We start from the raw sequence: 19,307 nt of genomic DNA, 5'->3' as shown, positions 1-19,307 counted from the left end.
CAGGCCCCGGCCCCGGTCCCGGCCCGGTGCCCCCCCTGCCGGCGGCCGCGCCGGGCCCGCTGTCGCTGCTGGACACCTGCGCCGTGTGCGCGCAGAGCCTGCAGAGCCGGCGGGAGGCCGAGCCCAAGCTGCTGCCCTGCCTGCACTCCTTCTGCCGCCGCTGCCTGCCCGAGCCCGAGCGCCAGCTCAGCGTGGCCGTGCCGGGCGGCGCCAACGGCGACATCCAGCAAGGTGAGGCCGGGGCCCGCGGGGCAGGGAGCGGCTCGGGCGGAGCCTCGCCCTGCGCTCCTGGGGCCGGGGCCGTGGGGGTCCTGCTCCCCGCCCTGGCCCACAGCAGGTGGCGCGGGTCGGGGTTTGGCTCTAGACGCGCTGTTCGCGACTTGCCCGGGCACCCCCGGGCTGGGGATGGGCCGGGGTCCGAGCTGCCCGGAGATCCCTCCCCTGCCGTGTGTTTACCTGCTCAGCACCCCGGCCGGGGGTGGCACGTTGTCCCCGCTCAGCCTCCTTCGAGTCAGAATTGTTCTGTTCTTTGGGAAATGCACAGCACAGCTCATCCCTTCCAGCAAAGCGCCCAGGGCCGTCTGCCTACCTTCCCCGGGCGCCTAGTGCGGCTGCTGGGCCGTAAACTTATTATTATTAACGTAGCTGAATTTGCGTACCTTAGTCCGAAGTGGGGGGGTAGTGTAGACCAGGCCTTAGTGGTAGAGGAGGTAAGGCTGAGCCTCTCTGAACAGAGGGAGAATCCTGAATCTGTCATGTGAGCCTTTGGGGGCTTATTAGCTACAGCTCTATTGAGAACTACCCACTCATCGTCTCGAAAAATAGACTTGTTTAAGAAACCTAGAGAGCTTCATGGAGTCTGATTTTTTTTTTTCAGTTTTGTCTTAATTTAGTTCAGTTTGGAACAGCCTTTGTTTGTAAGTAGCGGGGTAGGATAAGAATTAAAATCTATGCACCCTTATGCTGTTGTTTGGGTGTATTTTGTTGGTTCCATCATTTAAAGAAAACGCTGTAATACGCAGTCGTAATTTTATCTTTGGTTTGGGAAGGATTGTGTATTTTGGGCTACCTTTAGTTTGCCAACCTGTTCATTCACAGACGTGCTTATATTGCATCTTTGTCATCCATTTTGGCACAGTTAGATGGAATGAGGATGGCAAAACTCATATACTAGGTATGGTGGTTGTTTCCTTATGTATACCCCTTTTTTGGATGACCTATGCGATAGTACATATGATACTCATACTGTATGTCCCTGGAAGATGACAATCTTCGCATTGTAGTTAAACAGACACTGAAAACTTTCTTGGCTAGTCTTCTCAAAGAATTTTGTCTCTGGTAGTTATTATGTGAATACCAAGCAGCAATTTGGAGAACTTAACTTCATTTGAATCCTGATTACTACTTGGTTTCTTTCTAGAAGAATCTGCATGTGCTTGTTAGAGATGCTGTGTCCATTGGTATAATATTTCCATGTTCAATTAAAATTGGGATACACAATGGAATTTATTTCTAAACTTGATTAAAACTGAAAGTTAGCGTATGTTTTGAAACGTTCAGGTTTTGAGATATTTAAATTACTCTTTTAAAAGCAGTTTCTACAAATAGTTATTTTGGTTTGGTTATAAGGAACACTAACTTGGGGACATGTTCATGAAAGGGCCCCTTTTCCAGTTTTACAGCTGTTTAAAAAATTTGCTCATTTAAATGAAATCTAATGCACCTCAATGCAACTTTTTGTAAAACGCAATATATTTTCATCAGTATTCAACAATAAGAAATTATGTAGGGCTGCCAAGCGATTAAAAAAATTAATCATGATTAACTGCGTGATTAAAAAAATTAATTACGATTAATCGTGCTGTTAAACAGTAATAGAATACCATTTAAATATTTGGATGTTTTTCTACATTTTCAAATATATTGATTTCAATTACAAAACAGAATACAAAGTGTGCAGTACTTTGTTTATTTTTATTACAAATATTTGCACTGTAAAAAACAAAAGAAATAGTATTTTTCATTTCACCTAATACAAGTACTGTAGTGCAATTCCTTTATCATGAAAGTTAAATTTACAAATATAGACTTGTGTACAAAAAATAACCGCATTCAAAAATAAAACAATGTAAAACTTTAGAGCCTACAAGTCCACTAAGTCCTACTTCAGCCAGTGGCTCAGACAAATAAGTTTGGTTACAATTTGCAGGAGATAATGCTGCCTGCTTCTTGTTTACAATGTCACCTGAAAGTGAGAACAGGCGTTTGCATGGCACTATTGTAGCTGGCATCACAAGATATTTACGTGCCAAATGCGCTAAAGATTCATATGTCCCTTCATGCTTCAACCACCATTCCAGAGGCCATGCGTCCTTCCAGATGACAAGTTCTGCTCGATAATGATTGAAAGCAGTGCGGACCGACGCATGTTCATTTTCATCATCTAAGTCAGAGGCCGACAGCAGAAGGTTGATTTTCTTTTTTGGTGGTTCAGGTTCTGTAGTTTGCGCGCCTGAGTATTGCTCTTTTAAGACTTCTGAAAGCATGCTCCACATCTCATCCCTCTCAGATTTTGGACCGTACTTCAGACTCTTAAACCTTGAATCAAGTGCTGTAGCTATTTTTAGAAATCTCACATTGGTACCTTCTTTGCGTTTTGTCAAATCTGCTGTGAAAGTGTTCTTAAAACGAACATGTGCTGGGTCATCATCCGAGATTGCTATAACATGAAATATATGGCAGAATGCGGGTAAAACAGAGCAGGAGACATACAATTCTCCCCCAAGGAGTTAAGTCACAAATTTAATTAACACATTTTTAAAACGAACATCAGCAGCATCAAAACGTCTTCTGGAATGGTGGTCGAAGCATGAAGGGGCATATGAATGTTTAGCATATCTGTGGCACATAAATATCTTGCAACGCCAGCTACAAAAGTGCTATGTGGATGCCTATTCTCGCTTTCGGCTGACATTTTAAATAAGAATCAGGCAGCAGTATCTTCCGTAAATGTAAATAAACTTGTTTGGCTTAGTAATTGACTGAACAAGAAGTAGGACTGAGTGGATTTGTAGGCTCTAAAGTTTTACATTGTTTTGTTTCTGAGTGCAGTTACTTAACAAAAAAAATCTACTTTTGTAAATTACACTTTCACAATAGAGATTTCACTACAATACTTGTATGAGGTGAATTGAAAAATACTATATTTTTTATCATTTTTAAAGTGCAAATATCTTTAAAAATATGAAGTGAGCACTGTACACTTTATATTCTGTGTTGTAATAGAAATCAATATATTTGAAAATGTAGAAAAAATCCAAAAATATTTAGTAAGTTTTAATTGGTATTCTGTTTAACAGTGTGATTAATCACAATTAATATTTTTGAGTTAAATCGCTTTAAATCGAGTTAACTGCAATTAATCGACAGCCCTAAAATGATGTCATTCTTTTCATCGCTGAAACTTTTCAGACATTTGTGTTCACAACTCAAGCTGCTTATTTTTAATAAAACTTGGTTTGGCCTTAGTCTTCAATAGGAATGAGTGCTTTTGGCATGTTTGAAGAATTTTAGATTAGAAACAACATTAGATATTTGTATATGTTGTGCACATGGTATGTAATACACACTGAGATGCAGAGCTCCAGCTACATACATATGATCTAAAAAGTAGTGGTTCTCAACCAGGGGTATGTGTACCCCTGGGGGTACATCAACTCATCTAGATACTTGTCTAGTTTTACAACAGGCTACATAAAAAGCACTAGCAAAGTTAGTACAAACTAAAATTTCATACAGACAATGACTTGTTTATACTGCTGTATATACTGTACACTGAAATGTAAGTACAAGATTTATATTCCAATTGATTTATTTTATAATTGTGTGGTAAAAATGAGAAAACAAGCAAGTTTTCAGTAATGTGCTGTGACATTTTTGTCTGACTTTGTAAGCAAGTAGTTTTTAAGTGAGGTGACACTTGGGGGGTACAGAAGACAAATCAGACTCCTGAAAGGGGTACAGTACGCTGGAAAGGATCAGAGGCTCTCAACTACAGTATAAACCAGTGAATACAGTAGTTCACCCTTTGTTGGCCCGCTGGTCCACCTTAACCTTGCCTGTTCTTGACACTGCCTATACATCTGTCCCATATGGTTATGTGAATGAGTGAGGGTTAAACTTGTGCATTCTATGCTGTGTGCTCTTGTAGAGTGCACAACTTGAATTTGATATCTTTGGGGGTACAGGAAAAGAGTAGAGAACCCATCAGATGTTCTAGCAAATGGTATCAGAAGGTCCATCTTAAAATGAAGGTTCATTAAATCTTATTTGAAGGACTCTGATACATCTGGCGTTTTGCTGAGGCCAGATTCTAAATCTTGCATGCTGTATAGGTTGTACTGTACTAAAGGACGTAGATTATCAAGCCAAAATTTTCATGCTTTATCTAATAATGGCATGTTCAGATAAACAAGTGTCCAAGTATAGAGAATTAGTAAAGAGTAACTTCTGCAGAAAATAAATAATTAAGTTAAGGATGGAAAACAAATTCCAGTAACATTCTCTTAAAGAACACTAGGCCATATTCTGTGCTGATGTAAAAGGCACCTTATCTGTTTGATGGGTCAACTTAGACACCTAACTGATGTGTAAATTGAGACGTGCAAACATCCAGTACTGTGTTCATCTGGCTATGGGTATCTAAATTGATGCCCATGGATGGCTCTGAAAAATGCATCAACTGCATGGGCAAGGAAGTATACAGCCCTGTTGGAAGCTGTGGAGGACAGTGTGCAGCATTGCATGGTCAAACTTCCATCAGCCCAGCGGGTTCCCTAGGAATTGAGTAAAACCAGAGGGCTATAGATATTTGAACAATGCTGGTGTTCAATGGACACACATTCCTACACACTACAGATGGAACTAGCTAGATGGCAAGAAAATCATGGCATATGTGGGAATAGAACATTCTTGCACCAGAGGCAGCTACAGCATTGCTGAGCAGTGTGTGGTGCAATCATGGGCAATGTAAGCTACCTTTTCTTTCATATCTAATTCTGCAATCCATATGGCCTGTTAGCTTGCCATGAGCAGCTACTTTCCCTGTCAGCCTTGATAGTTAGCCATGCCCACTGCTACACCTGAAGCGTCCTGTGCAACTGCAGGATACCACTTTCAGATTACATGCTCCATTGTGTTTATTTTACATGTATCTTAATTTACATCATGCTTAGATGATGTTTACAAGATTTTGCCCACCTAAGATAAGATTCTTAAGGGCTAGTGAAAACTATTGGTTATATATTTTTTTTTCCCTTGGGACAAGTGGCGTAGAGTGACATTTTTTCTTTTCTGGTAAATTTGTCCTGTTACTGTTGCTAGCTTGTTAATCTCATTTTTCACTCCTTAGATTCCTTAAAGGATCTGAAGTTTTAAACATTAAGTAGGATATAGGCCCATAATTTCACAAATTGGCCACGCGACATGAGGGGGGAATGACTGGTTTTACTCTACCCTGGAGTATAAACAAATACTGTAAAAGAGCCATTTTCATGTCTTTCTGAAAATGACTGATATGGGAGAGTTCCATTTTATTATCTAGCTGGTAAAACAGTGACCCAGTCATGCATTCTGCTGTATTAAAGAAAGAAGTACTTTGAAGCATGCTTACCTTTGTCCTTCAAGTGATGCCTAATGCTGAGTGAAATACTTGGGGGTTTAATATATTTCACAATTGATAATGAGTTGAAGATATTTAAATGATGAAATGTTGGGTTTCCAAATCTAGAACAAAAATGAACCAAAAAGATACTTGTTTTTAATGTCAACGCTTCAGTGCCTCATTGGGTGATGGTTGAGTTCCTGTAGTTGTTTTTACTGTCCAGATGGAGGCAGTTTTGTGCAAGGCTGGGTTACTGGTCATCTGCACAACTACTTGTTTACATTTTGACAGTGATATTTTAAATGTGGAAAAACAGAAACTTTTTTTCAAATGCAAGCTTAAAATTTCAGGAAAGGAGAGCTCTCTTAACACTTGAAGATCCACTTTTTTTTGTTTGTTTGGTTTGTTGCACCCATGATTTTCTTCTCTCCCTGAGAAGATAGGTTGTTCTGAGAATTTCACTATGTTTCAGTGAGGTATTTGCAATCTGTTAAGAAGATTATCCCAGTATGGAGAATGTGCAGTTCTTCCAGCCCCTTATGAAGAACACAAAGGGTCAGGACTTCATTAGGCTACTGAAATCTTAGCCAGTGAGCCCACAAGGAGAAGTTTTCTGAAAACTTTAGGAAAACAGAGACACTGGGTTAAATGAAAGTGTGTATATAATCAGATGCATTAACACTTCTTGTGGTGAATGCTGTAATTTGCAACATTTAAATTATAATTGCTCTAAGAACTGTTACTTTTAATTTCTTGTCTCTTGTGTACACAGTTCCATTCATAACATTTCATAGACTTTTGCATTTTGGGCATTTATATGACAGTGATGGACATCTAAGAAATGTGTGCGATATCCTTTTGTTTAAAAGGAAGACAAAAACTGACTGCACATGTCAAACTAGCACAGTTATGTATGTGATGTGACACTCAAATACAATGAACTGTTTCTGTCAGCTTGTATGTAAGCATCATGCATTCAGTAAAGTGAGACTCAAAGTAAAAACTTCTGTTAAATCACAGACTATTGAAACTTCAGAAATGGTTATAAATTAGTTTATTTGCATTTCATTTAGCTCAGACACTGACACAACGCTGTTCTCTCAAAGTACGCCTGGGTAGACGGATGAGCCAGCTCTGCCTGAGCTAGAGCACTAAAAATAGCAGTGTGGACCTGGTGGCACAGGCAAGCCACCTGAGTGCAAGCCTGCCTGACCCCCTAGAATCATACTTGGGTGGCTAGTCCATACCAGCGCCCTTGCCGCAACATGCACACTGCTATTTTTAGGGTGCGAGCTTGAGAAGAGCTAGCATGTGTCTGTCTCCTTGGCCTGGGAGGCAGGTTCTCAGCTGCAGTGTAGACATAACCTCACTTTCTTTCTTGTGCATAATTAGGAAGGTGGTGTGTGCAATGTTGGCTAAACTTCAGTGGAGGTTTAATTCTAAAAAATGTTCAATGAAATCCCTTCTTTTAGGTTTTGTATGATTTCTTATACTAGTGAAATACAAATTTCTGAGCTCTTTCAATTTAATACATTTTCATACATGAATCTGATTATTTTTAACCTGTGTGTTGCAAATGTCTAAGATTACTATAAATTACAGGTTCCCATACTTTTTAATACGTAAGTGTCTTGTGAGCCACCAGTCATTGCATTGATTGTTTTGTGGACAACAGCTTTTCCTGTTCACGATCCATAACATCCTTGTGGCAACTGCTTACATAAAAAAGTGATATGAGAGAGAAACATGAAATTCTAAGTGTCTTTTAATGAATTTGGCAACTGGAAATCAGGGGGAACAGCCAACACCACTGACCAGTCATCCAGCTATCTATTGATGACACTTTGGGAACTTCTGATATAACTGATGGTTTTTTTTTACTCCGTCTCAGTTTACTTTATATGTTTGATAGCACTTTGTGCTAGTCAGTTTTACTATTTCCCATTCGGGTCCCAGCCTCAACTGGGCTTTCTAGGATCTAGTGCGATATCACTTTTTCGCTTTTGTGCAGGTCTTTCAAACAGCTACAAAGGAAGATCAATCTTTTTTTTTTTAAAAGATCAATTGCAATACCACGAATATTGCCGGAGACATTTAGATGTAGAATTTGAAATTACTTTAAATTTTGTTTAGATGTCAGGCTGATGGTGTGACATTCTAGCAACCTGTGTGGGTTTATTTGAATGTCTAATCAATTCAATTAGCACAGGTATTTTGATGTGTGGCTATCAGATATGTGCATTTGATGAGCCTTGAAGCTCGCGAGGGAAATGATGACATATTCTACATGTGCAAAACTACTTACTTGTTTTGGCTATCTCAACCAATATATCAAACTTGGCAAAATACTCATTCTTCAGAGGGCTACATGTATGCCAAGTTTCAACTTCAAAACGGAAGTTTGAGTTATTAGAGAACACAAGTGTTTGAAAATATTTCCTGAAGTGTGTAACACTATTTTTATCATGCTTAGAAAAAAGTAAACAGCTGAAGGGATTTTCTTTAAATATTGTGATGAAAAATTCATCTTTGGGTTGAGAACAAGCATGGGACACTTCAAAGGGTAAATTTTATTACAAAAGCTGGTTGAAAATAGAAGCTTAAAATGGGGGGCCTTTGGATACACAGCTATAGCTCTTTAGGCCAGTGTTAACTAATATGGCATCTCCTATGTATCAGTGAAAAATTCTAAGCCACTTCTCTAAAGTGAATGTTCTTGGATATTTTCTATATTAAGTCAGTCAGTCCTGAGAATAGGTCTCTTCCAAAATGTGTGATCTCATTTGTTTTCCTTTTTTTTCATTTTTCCATTCTGGGGTTTTGTTTTTTTGTGAAGTACAACAATGAAGAAACATACAAAGAAATGTTATTCATTTTAACTTTTGGCTTGTATGTATGTGTAAATAATTACAAAGAATAGGTTACATAAATAAGCCACATTATTCAATACAATAAGAAATGTGCTTACTATATACAAGTAAAATGCATCTTTATGCAGTGAAGTCCAGGCTTGAATTCTGGATAAGCCTTATAGGAGGTACAAAACTATCTCTTCTGACTGGCCATACTATCTCTGGCTATGATCTCATCTGAATCCGTGCCTAAGCATGATGCTGAAGGCTATGTGTTCTGCTGGAGAACATACACTTTCTGCCAAGATGTCAAAGGCGGCCATGACCACATGTGATTGTTAAAGATATTGTTTCTTTTTGTAAAGAGAAGGAAATGTTAACCCTGTTGTCCTGCCTCAATTTACCTTCTATTTAGACGTAATAGGTGTGATAATACTGGGATGTTGAGGCTTTATGTTTGTAAAATATCTTGAGGTCCAGAAATGCAAAGTACTTGTGACAGTGCCTTGCAGTCTTGGGTCCTCTATCATTGTGCCTACAGTAATACATTCAAGAACAGGCTGCAGCATTCTCCTTGCCCTTTCCCCATATGCATATTCTCACTTCACCTTTCTTTGCTTTTTAAGAGGTCAGATTATCTTCCTTTGAGTGCTTCAGCTGGTGGGATTCAGGAATGTAAATCAGTGTCAATTCTTCTTGGATTAAATAAATTTCTTCTCAGTTTACAGAAAAACACATCTGATACATATGTCATGAAGTTTTAAGTGGAACTGCATGTAAATTACAGAGTATAGGTATATGTTCTGTGGTCCAAGGAATATTTCAACTCCCTAGCAGTTCCAACTGCAACAAAGGGTTGCTCTGCAAGGCTGGATTTTTCCTTTCTAACACTTCTTCCCCTGCATGCCCCTTCTCCCCCTGCTTCCCAAAATCACTAAGGCCTTGTCTACACTGGCAATTTACAGTGCTGCAACTTTCTCGCTCAGGGGTGTGAAAAAACACCCCCCTGAGTGCAGCAAGTTTCAGAGCTGTAAAGCGCCAGTGTAGACAGTGCACCAGCGCTGGTAGCTACGCCCCTCGTGGAGGTGGGTTTTTTTAGAGCGCTGGGAGAGCTCTCTTCCAGCGCTGCGCCGTGACCACACAAGCCACGTTAAAGCGCTGCCAGTGTAGACTAGCCCTAAATAAGTAAATTCCACCAGGTGTTACATACAATAATGTGTTTAAACTAAATGACCTTGGCACTTCCTCTGTGATCATGGGTTAGAAATAAATGTCAGTAAAGTGATGCTCTTTGGCTTATTGCTGCTGTGGTAAAGAGAGGATCTCAAACTCTGGTTTTCCCAGCTGTCAGTTAAATGTTTTTTGATGGAGATGTGGCATCAGGTCTTAGACTCTTTCCTATGGGAAAAAAAATGAGTTCCTTTAATTGTCTGAGTTAGAGGAACAACTTGAGTTGCTCCTCCTCTTTAGGGGAAAATTGACTTTGAATTCTGTTATGACCCTAATTGTGTCAAGAGGGAAAACTGGGAAGAAATTCCACTACATGTCACTAGTTCATGTAATCACTTAATGGCAGTGTCCATCTGTCTTTGAGTTTGATCCAGTTATGCAAGAAATTATTCAGAAAATGTATTCAGTAGGAAAGTGGAGTTCTTCCCTGTTCAGTTGACTGAGTCAGACTGACCCATGGGTCTGAACTCTTTCAGAACTCTTTCAAAGCCATGTCCATCTGTTATGGCACTGAACATTCTGTGCAAGGCTGCTTAAAGGTTGGACTGGCTAAAAAGACTTAAGAAGCTTCTGTAGTAGACTCTTCCTGGTGACTGTGAGAGACAAGAACATTTTCTTGATTCTCCTAATCTACTATATTTATGCTTGTTAAGCTTCTGGTGATTAGATTTTAATACTAAGTCAGTGTAATTTTTATGTGGTGAAAGAGAATAATGGATGTGTGTAGTTAGTTTGTTACTAGGGAACAGCAGAGGTAGTTGAAAATACTCCTACTTGAATACTCTAGCTAACATTAGGCAGTGGCTATAGTACTCTAGTTGGAGCTGGTAAACGTGGTATACTTTACCCTGCTACTTTTTAGAACAACAAAAGAAAAATTATAAAGGCCATTATTACTGGAAATATGCTGTTAAATATTTACTTGTTTGGTTCCTTTGTCATACTTTGGTTTCAGATTCATAATATACTGCTTTATTTTGTGAATTGTAATTGTTGCACATCATGAGTTTTTTAGCTATTGCAGTACCGTCTGCTTTATGCATGTTCATGTCTAAAGTGACTATAACTGAAGTCTGCTATTGCATGCTACTTCATCCTGTTTCAGGAATGGGGAAATTTGAAACATAAAGAGGATCTGACACCATTTCTATGTGATTGCAGCTAATTAGCTGTTACCCATTGTATTTAGTATTAACATCAAACTTAATGTTGAATTCTGTAATTTAAGCCCTTCCATCCGGGAGCTGTAAACATGATGGGACACCTGCTATCCAAAGTGAGTAGTATTGGGGAACACGCTAGTGAAGTTCATGGGAAGTGCTGCCTCCGCTGCTGTTAGTGTGAGGTGTGTGGGGTTTTTAAAGAAGGATGGTTCAGTGTGTAGGGCATTAGCTTAGGACTCGGAACCTAGGCTGGATTTAAGTTACTGCTCCACAAGATTTCCTGTGTGACCTTGGCAAGTCAATCACTCTGTGTCCCACTTGCCTATCTTTAAAATGGGGATGATAGCCTTGCCCGGCCTCTTGGGTGTTGAGGATAAATACATAAAAGGTGGCGAGGCAATCAGATACTGCAGTAAAGAGCTACCATACAAATACCTAATACATTTATAGCAGGGTGCTGTCTTTGGACCCTTTTTTTAGGTGCTCCATCTTTTACATCAAATTCTGGCTCATAGAGTCTGAAATCTGAAGTTCCAAACCCCTTCCTTCCTTACCCACATTCTTGCCTTTTCAGCAGTTAGAGCTTTATCTGCTCTCTCATCTTCAGAGCCTCTTGGCTGCTGTCAGAGGGAAGGGAGGAGGTCTCTGCTATACCTCTTCCTTAGACATTGGAGCTGCTTTCCCAAGTAGTAGCAGCAGCCGGGTGAAACTGACATCATCCATGACATTTTCACTGGTGTTTGAGATAGAAGCCCTAAGGTTGATCAGAATAAACTTCATTGAAGCAGGCTGTGCACATGCCACATACACGGGGTACTGTCATTATACCATATTTAGTATTTGATTAGGTCAGGTTAGCAACATTTTACATGAGGCAAAGAGTCTTGCCCAGTCCCTCAAGGAAGTTTGTGTCAGCGCAAGGAGTAAAGGGATTCCTAATTCTTGGTATAGTACTCAAGTCATCCGATTGTTTCTCCTCTCCAATGTTTTTCATTGGCACTGGTGTAATAGGAGCAGCTGAAATTATTTCTGTAGTGACTCTTTATATTGGACAAAATCTGTTGGATAGAAAAGTTTTGTGAAATGCTTTCTTCCTTTAGTCTAGAATTTTAAGTACTCTTTGGCAGAAGTCTTCTGTTACAAAGATGCACTGATATGCAGTGTGTTTGCTGTTGGATCAGATATCACTCTGGCTTGCTGAATCACTATAAAAATAATGAAATACAAAGTATTGTGCTGCTGTTTTAAGTGGCAGCAGCCTTAAAGGGGAACTGTCACAAACTGTACTTTCCAGTTGAATTTCCAGTGTTTCTATGATACTTTCTTTATGCTGTTAAACATTTAGTGGAGCTAAAAACTGAAGTCTCATCTAAAAGTAATTAAATTTGGAACAGGTAATATTCTTCTGACCCAGGGATCTTGGGGTGCCAACTGGCAGAGGGTACAGGAGGGGGGTAGTGACCTCTGGGTGACATGCCTCAGACATGTGCCTTTCAGGCAGGAGGTAACAGGCGCTTATCTCCCTGTCTGGTCATATGTGAATTGTGTATTGTCTGCCTCACAATGGAGGCCTATTTGCATACTGAGCCTGGTGCTAGCCAAGAGGTTGCAAAATCTACAAGAGAAAAACTATAGGAAGAAACAAAGCGGGGTGGGGGAGGTCTGTCTCCCTCTGTGTCCCCTTTATGCATGAAAACAAAGGCTGGGACTTTTTTATTTTGGGAGGCAAGGGAACACGCTGGGTCCTTCACCTAGAACAGGGGTTGGCAATCTTCCACACGTGGCCCATCAGGGTAATCTGCTGGCAGAAGGGACATTTTGTTTACGTTGACCGTCCGCAGGCACGGCCCCCTGCTGCTCCCAGTGGCTCTGGTTCGCCATTCCCGGCCAATGGAAGCTGCGGGATGGGGCAGGCCGGCGGACAGTCAACGTAAACAAAATGTCTCACGGCCTGCCAGCGGATTATCCTTATGGGTAGGGTTACCATACGTCCGGTTTTTCCTGGACATGTCCGGCTTTTTGGTAATCAAACCCCCGTCCGGGGGGAATTGCCAAAAAGCTGAACATGTCTGGGAAAAATACCGCCGGCCGGGCACTTCCCCTCCCGCGGCTGCTGTGCTCCTCCCCTAACTCTTCGGCTCTGTTTAAGAGCCGAGCTGCCCGGGGGCTACTGGCTTTGGGCAGCCCCCATGCCTCTGGACCCTGAGCCGCCGGCTGGGCACTTCCCCTCTCGGGCTCCGGGGGCGCAGGGTCCAGAGGCATGGGGGCTGCCCGAAGCCCGAGCGCTACCGGCTTCACAGTTTGCCGGGCAGCCTCCAGTAATCCAAACCAGCGCGCCTTGCTCTATTTGTCTAGTTAATTCAGTCTAGGTTCTACAATGAATGTTACGATTTTTATTTTATATGTTACCACCCATTTGTTTCCAATACTTCTACTTACTTTCAATACTTGTGCTTATCGCTAACCTATCAAGAAGCAGCAGAGCAGGGCCTGTGAAGCCTCGAGGGGAGTGCTTGTGTTACCCATGGCCACTAGGGTTAGGGAGCTGACCCCAGGCAGGCACAAACAAGGCTTCTTTACGCTAATGGCAGGTGGTAGCAAGGTGCCTCACAACCCTGGGTATACCCCAGGAAGTATCACAGTGGCATAGTTGGCAGGAACTACACCCTTGCTGGTTAGCAAGGGTCACGCTCCACACACTTGTATACCAGATAGCACAGATACAAAAAGATTTAAAAGTGAGAAGGTTAGAAACAGGTAAAGAAAAAGATTTCCGTTTATTTTGGGTAAGGGAAATAGAAGAATGGAGAGGACAGAATGGGTAAGCCAGAGACATATGCTAAGCATACCAGATCACAGTTGGGAAAAACTGTGTGCAGACCGTGACTTGGAAGCTACAGGGAAAACCGGAGAGGGGATGAAATCTCTACTCATGGAATATGATAAACATCAGGGACAACTGATTAATCCATTGAAAGTGCCTGTGGTCGAGGGAGGCATTGGCTTAGGAAACCAGCCTGGCACAAGTCCCAGTGGGGGCAGTCCTGCAGTTAGAACTGGACAGGATAGAGATCCAAAAGCTGGAAATAGAAGAGAGAGCTAGAAAGCGGGGAAACAAAGCAGAGTGTCCAGGACAGGGAGATGCTAGCAGAGAAGGTGACAGCCACAGACCAGGCTTCCTCAAGCTAAGGGCATGTGGTAGCAAAGCACCTCACAATCCTGGGTACCTCTGGGAAGTCTGAGTTCAGAGTCAGTTTATATGGTCTCATCTAAGTGTTTGTATCAATTCCAAACTGTACTGTCAGTTGTTTCTTAGTGGGTGCTTCACTAGTTTTGGATTGGGTTAGTGCTGTGTTCTGAATCTTTTCATAAGTTTATTTTTGTGATATGAATGGCATTGCTTTTCACATGGAAAATTCATTACAGTTCCCCAAGTTTAGGTGAATACTGTTGTCAAGTATTAGACTGTAGTTCCTGCTGAACACATTATGGCAATTTAAGTAAACATATACATCTAAATTGTTAAGGATGAAACTCTTTAACAGGAAATAAGAAAGAAACACCGCTACCTCAATATAACGTGACCTGATATAACACAAATTCGGATATAACGCGGTAAAGCAGCGCTCTGGGGGGGCAGGGCTGCACACTCCGGTGGATCAAAGCAAGTTCAATATAACGCGGTTTCACCTATAACGCGGTAAGATTTTTTTGGCTCCCGAGGACAGCGTTGTATCGAGGTAGAGGTGTAGTTGTGGGTTAGTCCTCTCTAATATAATTGAGTGGTTTAAAATGTAACAATAGTTCTATGTCAACACTTAATGCATCCTCAGCCAGAATTGTCAAGGAGGAAGCCTTGGTTACCTAGCACAAGTATTAATCTACTCCGTGTGAAACATAGCCTTTGTTAAAAATGGTAATTATATTGAACAGGATGGACTCTGGTGCAGATGTTTGAAAATTATTTGGTGCTCCCTACGTTTGCTATTCCCTTAGCATGTTGAGTAGGCATTCTGGGAAGCAACACCTTCTGTTACTGAATCAGTACTGCTAATATGAAATGGATTGTTTGCAGCAAAATTGGCAGCTCTTTTGCAGCCATCAAAGCTTGTGAAGTTCTGAAGCTTAAGTAGATGGTTTTTAGCTGAGAACAGTGAAGTTTAAATTTAATCAATGTAAACAGATTTTTCAGCTTTCTAATTGTGTTTAATCTTTGTGTTTATGGGATTTTTTTCCATCTTGGATATTATGACATCTTGCTTATAAGCAAATACGTAATGGCCATTTATTCACATTTCTTCTTTGTTTGATTTTTAGTGACATTTTCATTACATTTTTCAAAAGTTTAATCCAAGATTATATGTCCAAATAAAAGCAATTTAGCCAGGCTTATATGCTCAGTGTTTGGACTCTCATAATTTACTTTCTACACCCTACTTTTATCAATATAGCAAATAAGTGTATTTTGTAGCCAGATATCTTTTTGTTCTAATCTAGTTTTGCTTTTAGTAGCAAGAATTTTTTATTTTTGATTCTTCTGTTTGCATGGTAAGATGAATATTTTCCTTAGCAACACACTTAAATACTCCTCCTCTGGGAACAAGCTAAGGTATGAATTTTACCTTTCTTTGTAGCATAGTGCAATGGTTTTACTTTGGGTTGAATTGTACATTTTGTCTGGTTTAAATTATAAGTAAAATTGGGTTTTTAAATAGAGAAAACTAGGTACCTTTAAGTTTGACTAATGTTGAGCTCATAATATTATCAGTACTTCACATTCTGTTGTCAGCTGGATAATCAGTTGCATCAAAAATGAGTCTAGGAGCAAGCTTTAAATAAAATAACCAAAGCTGCAAGGGAACATGGGAAACTTAACAATACTGAAATCATCTAGGGAAAAGAGAGGAAATGGCTCAGTTCACATGATCTGTTCTCTCAGGAAACAGATTTATGGTGTTTATGGTTGACCAAAGAAATTTAAAGGGGGAATTCCCCTGAACAAGAAATTTGTCAAGGCACGTGGTCTTGGAATGGGGGAAAAGCATCAATTTATAACTAAAAATGGTCAGACTTAACCTGCTAATCTTCTTATACCACATTTATAGTCAAAAGGCTCTACTAGGATCAGAAAATTCAGCAATTATTTTCAAACAACTTCTCAAATAATCTTGTGCCCATTGGGCTAAAAGCCCTCTTTGTTCAAGGTCTCCTAAATGTTCACTGGCTGAGTGGGCAACCTCTTTCTAGGAAAAGAATCCTTGAGTGTGCAAATTTCTATTAAAGAGATAAGAAAATCTTGTAATGAATCTTTTTGCTCCAAAATTTTTAAGAGGCTTTTAGCAAATATTCAGAGCTTTTCATGAAACAGAACATAGAAAATGGGATTTTCAGCTGAGTTATCTTTCCAGTTATTGTTTCCATGAAACAAGACTCTAGAAATCCTACTCATGCTGATTATTCTCAAACAGCTAAGATGATCCTGGCCCATAGACTTATTCTTGGGCTAGCCTGCCTGAATTGCAACTTCTCTAGAAATCTTATTCACATTGGCTTGGTCTGCGAAATCCTATTTGTTTGCCTTGATTTACAGATTATGAAAAACCAGGACAGATGGGGGTGGACACACACACATAGTTATTGGGTAAAATGTATTCAAATAGAGCAAGGTGCGCTGGTTTGGATTACTCCATTTGTGGACTGGAACTCTTTTTCCTCCTTTTCATACAAGTGTTTTACAAATGCCTTAAGTAAGAGCTTGACTCTCTCCTTCTTTTCCCCCTCCACCCCAAGTCAGAACATTGTGCTTGGTTGATAATGGGCAGGAGACTTACCCTAATGAATGCTGTCTTGAAAAGATTCAGCTAACTTTATCCCACAGCACGAAAGGTCTTTGTAGAATTCAGCTTTTTTTCTGGCTGTTTTTCAGATCTTCTAAAGCATTAAAGAAATAGAGAACTTTTTATGAAGTCATGGTGAAGAAGGCAGAATCTGAGTAATGAGTTAGATGCAGTTTATTTAAAAGGACAAAATTAATTTGAAATCTAGTAAATTTATAATTAAAAGTACTTTTGGGTATTATACTTGCCACCTCTATGGTTTACATAATTACATTTTTTATTAAAAAATTCTCTCCTGTATTGTGTGAAAGACCCATGCAAGCAGTTATCAGGGGAATCTGACTATTCTGAGAAAACATTGATGCTAACTATAGGCAAAATACTCATGTCAAATCACAAAATAAAATGAAAAATATGTTTAAAGACATTTTAGATGTTACTTGACAGTGGTAGGTAAAATTTCAGATGGGTACGATTTTTATGTCAATGTCTCTTTAATACCTTCCAATATAGGTTAGTGTGGGATTTTAGAACCTATTGTAAGGGTTAATGATCTTTTTTTCACTTCTATGAAAATAGGAATAGTGACTTTCCTTACTATTGTTTTGAATATTTTTGAGTCCTTCTGTAGTAAAGCCAAGGTTTTAATTTAATATACTGTTATCTGAGTTATAAACAATTAAAAGGGCTACAAAAAAAGCTTCCTGCATTGACATTCTCTTAATAAAATCTTTTTGACCCCACAAAATGAATGTGTAACATGAGCTCTAAGCAAGACTTGACCTTCCAGCCTTTTTTCAGTTATCTAACAATGTAACGCTCCTGGTATATAGTAGAACTTCTTCTGCTTGCATCTTTTCCTTCATCTCAACAAGGCTTTCCTTCATCTGGATGTTCTATCTTCTATTTCAGTCAAGAAGGTGAGGAAATAACTTCTATCTCTTAAAAATATCATTCAGATAGCTGAAGAACCGTTAAGATGTCCTTGCTTCTCACGCTGCAGTTTCAAGATTGTAATTCATTGTCTGATTAATGGAGGCTCAAATTCCCTTTCTTGGGTCTGGCAGCTGACTAGAAGGATAGTGACAATTCTTAGAAGGTGACAAGAATTCCCTTCATCCATCCTCCAGTGGATTCTTTTTTTGAGTAGTTTTAATAAGTCAGATCATTGTCAGTATGCAAAATCTACAGAGCAGTTACACAGGACTGAATTCCTTCATTAAACACTATGTACCCTAGTTCTTCTCACTCACTGGTGCCTCCTTCACCACACAGTTTTAGGGGCATATTTCCTCCTTCATGATTGCCTTCTGCCCATATTAGTGTGTTAGGTGAATTACTCCTCCTATTGGGGTCACCTGACCCTTGTTAGGAACTTGTCACAAGGGATCTGGGAGTTTCTCTTCTCCCTCTGTTGCAGGCTTTGGAAACACTCTCTCTCCTGGTGCCATGACAGGGAGGAGTGGCTCATGATGTGAGAAGATGGCAAGTGAAACCTATCTCCATTTGAGTGTGGTTGACAGTGCCAGGCAGGCTTTCCCTACCTGCTGGATTGGTGACTCAAACCAAATTTTCAGGTAAGAAGTTATTCCTGCTCCTTGATTAGATCAGACTTAGCTAGGGTTACAGGAGAGAAACAAGAACCGCTATTATCTGTGGTACTAATTTACATAGCAGCTGTGTGTTTTTGTGTATGATACAATGAACTCTTAAGGTATATCTACACTTTAGTGTAAGCCCAGGGTTAGAGGGACTCAACCCAGCTGACCCTGGGTTAGAGAACCCAGGGCTTTAGGGTCTACACTGATTGTTAACTCTACGTTCACAAATTTTCGAACCTGGGGTTCTGGCATCCACACTGCAGCATGCAGACCCAAGTCAAACCAGTCAGATCCCAGACTACCTAGTGGCCTCCCACAGTGTGGCTGCTCTAGCTATTTGACGGTGGTGCACTGCTGGAAAATGTCACTGACCACCCTGCACGTTACAGGAAGTTTGAACAGCCGCTAACACATTGTGCCAAGCACTCAGTTTGGTCTGTGATGGTTATAGCATCATCAGCTAGTTTGAGTCTGCTATGTCTGTGTTCTGCTCCATCATAAGCTCTGTTAGGTGCCTTGGGTGGATCGGAAAACACCACCAACATGTCCACCAGCACCTCAGGGAAACGGCCTGTTTCCTGAAAGCTCTGCCTGTTTCCTGACAGGAGAGAAAGTTGCCTCCTGTTGGAAGACTGGAAAGGAAAACCTCCTTGTGTTCTTCTGGCTTCGTGATTAAAACATTGAGCCATAAATAGCTTAAGTACTAAAATACACTTGTTTTTCTGTTAATTTGGTTACATGTTGTGGAAGTTTTGATGGTAGTGACCAGTTCCTCCTGTTTTTTCTTTTCTATAAAATAACACCATTTCCACATTTTTCTCATACAGAAAGCTTATCAACAACGTTTGGGAGAATGGAACTTGGAGTCTTAATAGTTAAGATAACACATAGATTTACTGATAGATATGTATTCTGACTGGAAGAATGTGGGACACAGGCTGATGCATTTTGCATAATATTGC

At 40.3% G+C, this 19,307-nt stretch overlaps 1 protein-coding gene across 1 annotated transcript in view; it reads left to right on the top strand.

Annotated features, from left to right (window-relative positions):
* TRIM33 (tripartite motif containing 33) overlaps positions 1-19,307 on the top strand; it is a 71,154-nt gene that overhangs the window by 580 nt on the left and 51,267 nt on the right. The window contains exon 2 of the mRNA XM_026660988.2: positions 4-231. Coding sequence (XP_026516773.1) covers positions 4-231 — 228 coding nt within the window. The remainder of the gene's footprint in view (positions 1-3; positions 232-19,307) is intronic.

This window comes from Terrapene carolina, unplaced genomic scaffold (assembly GCF_002925995.2).
Source record: "Terrapene carolina triunguis isolate 2854851 unplaced genomic scaffold, T_m_triunguis-2.0 Scaffold926, whole genome shotgun sequence".
Lineage (NCBI taxonomy): Eukaryota > Metazoa > Chordata > Testudines > Emydidae > Terrapene > Terrapene triunguis.
Note: the sequence above shows the minus strand (reverse complement) of the source record. Positions and strands in the feature narration are given on the sequence as shown.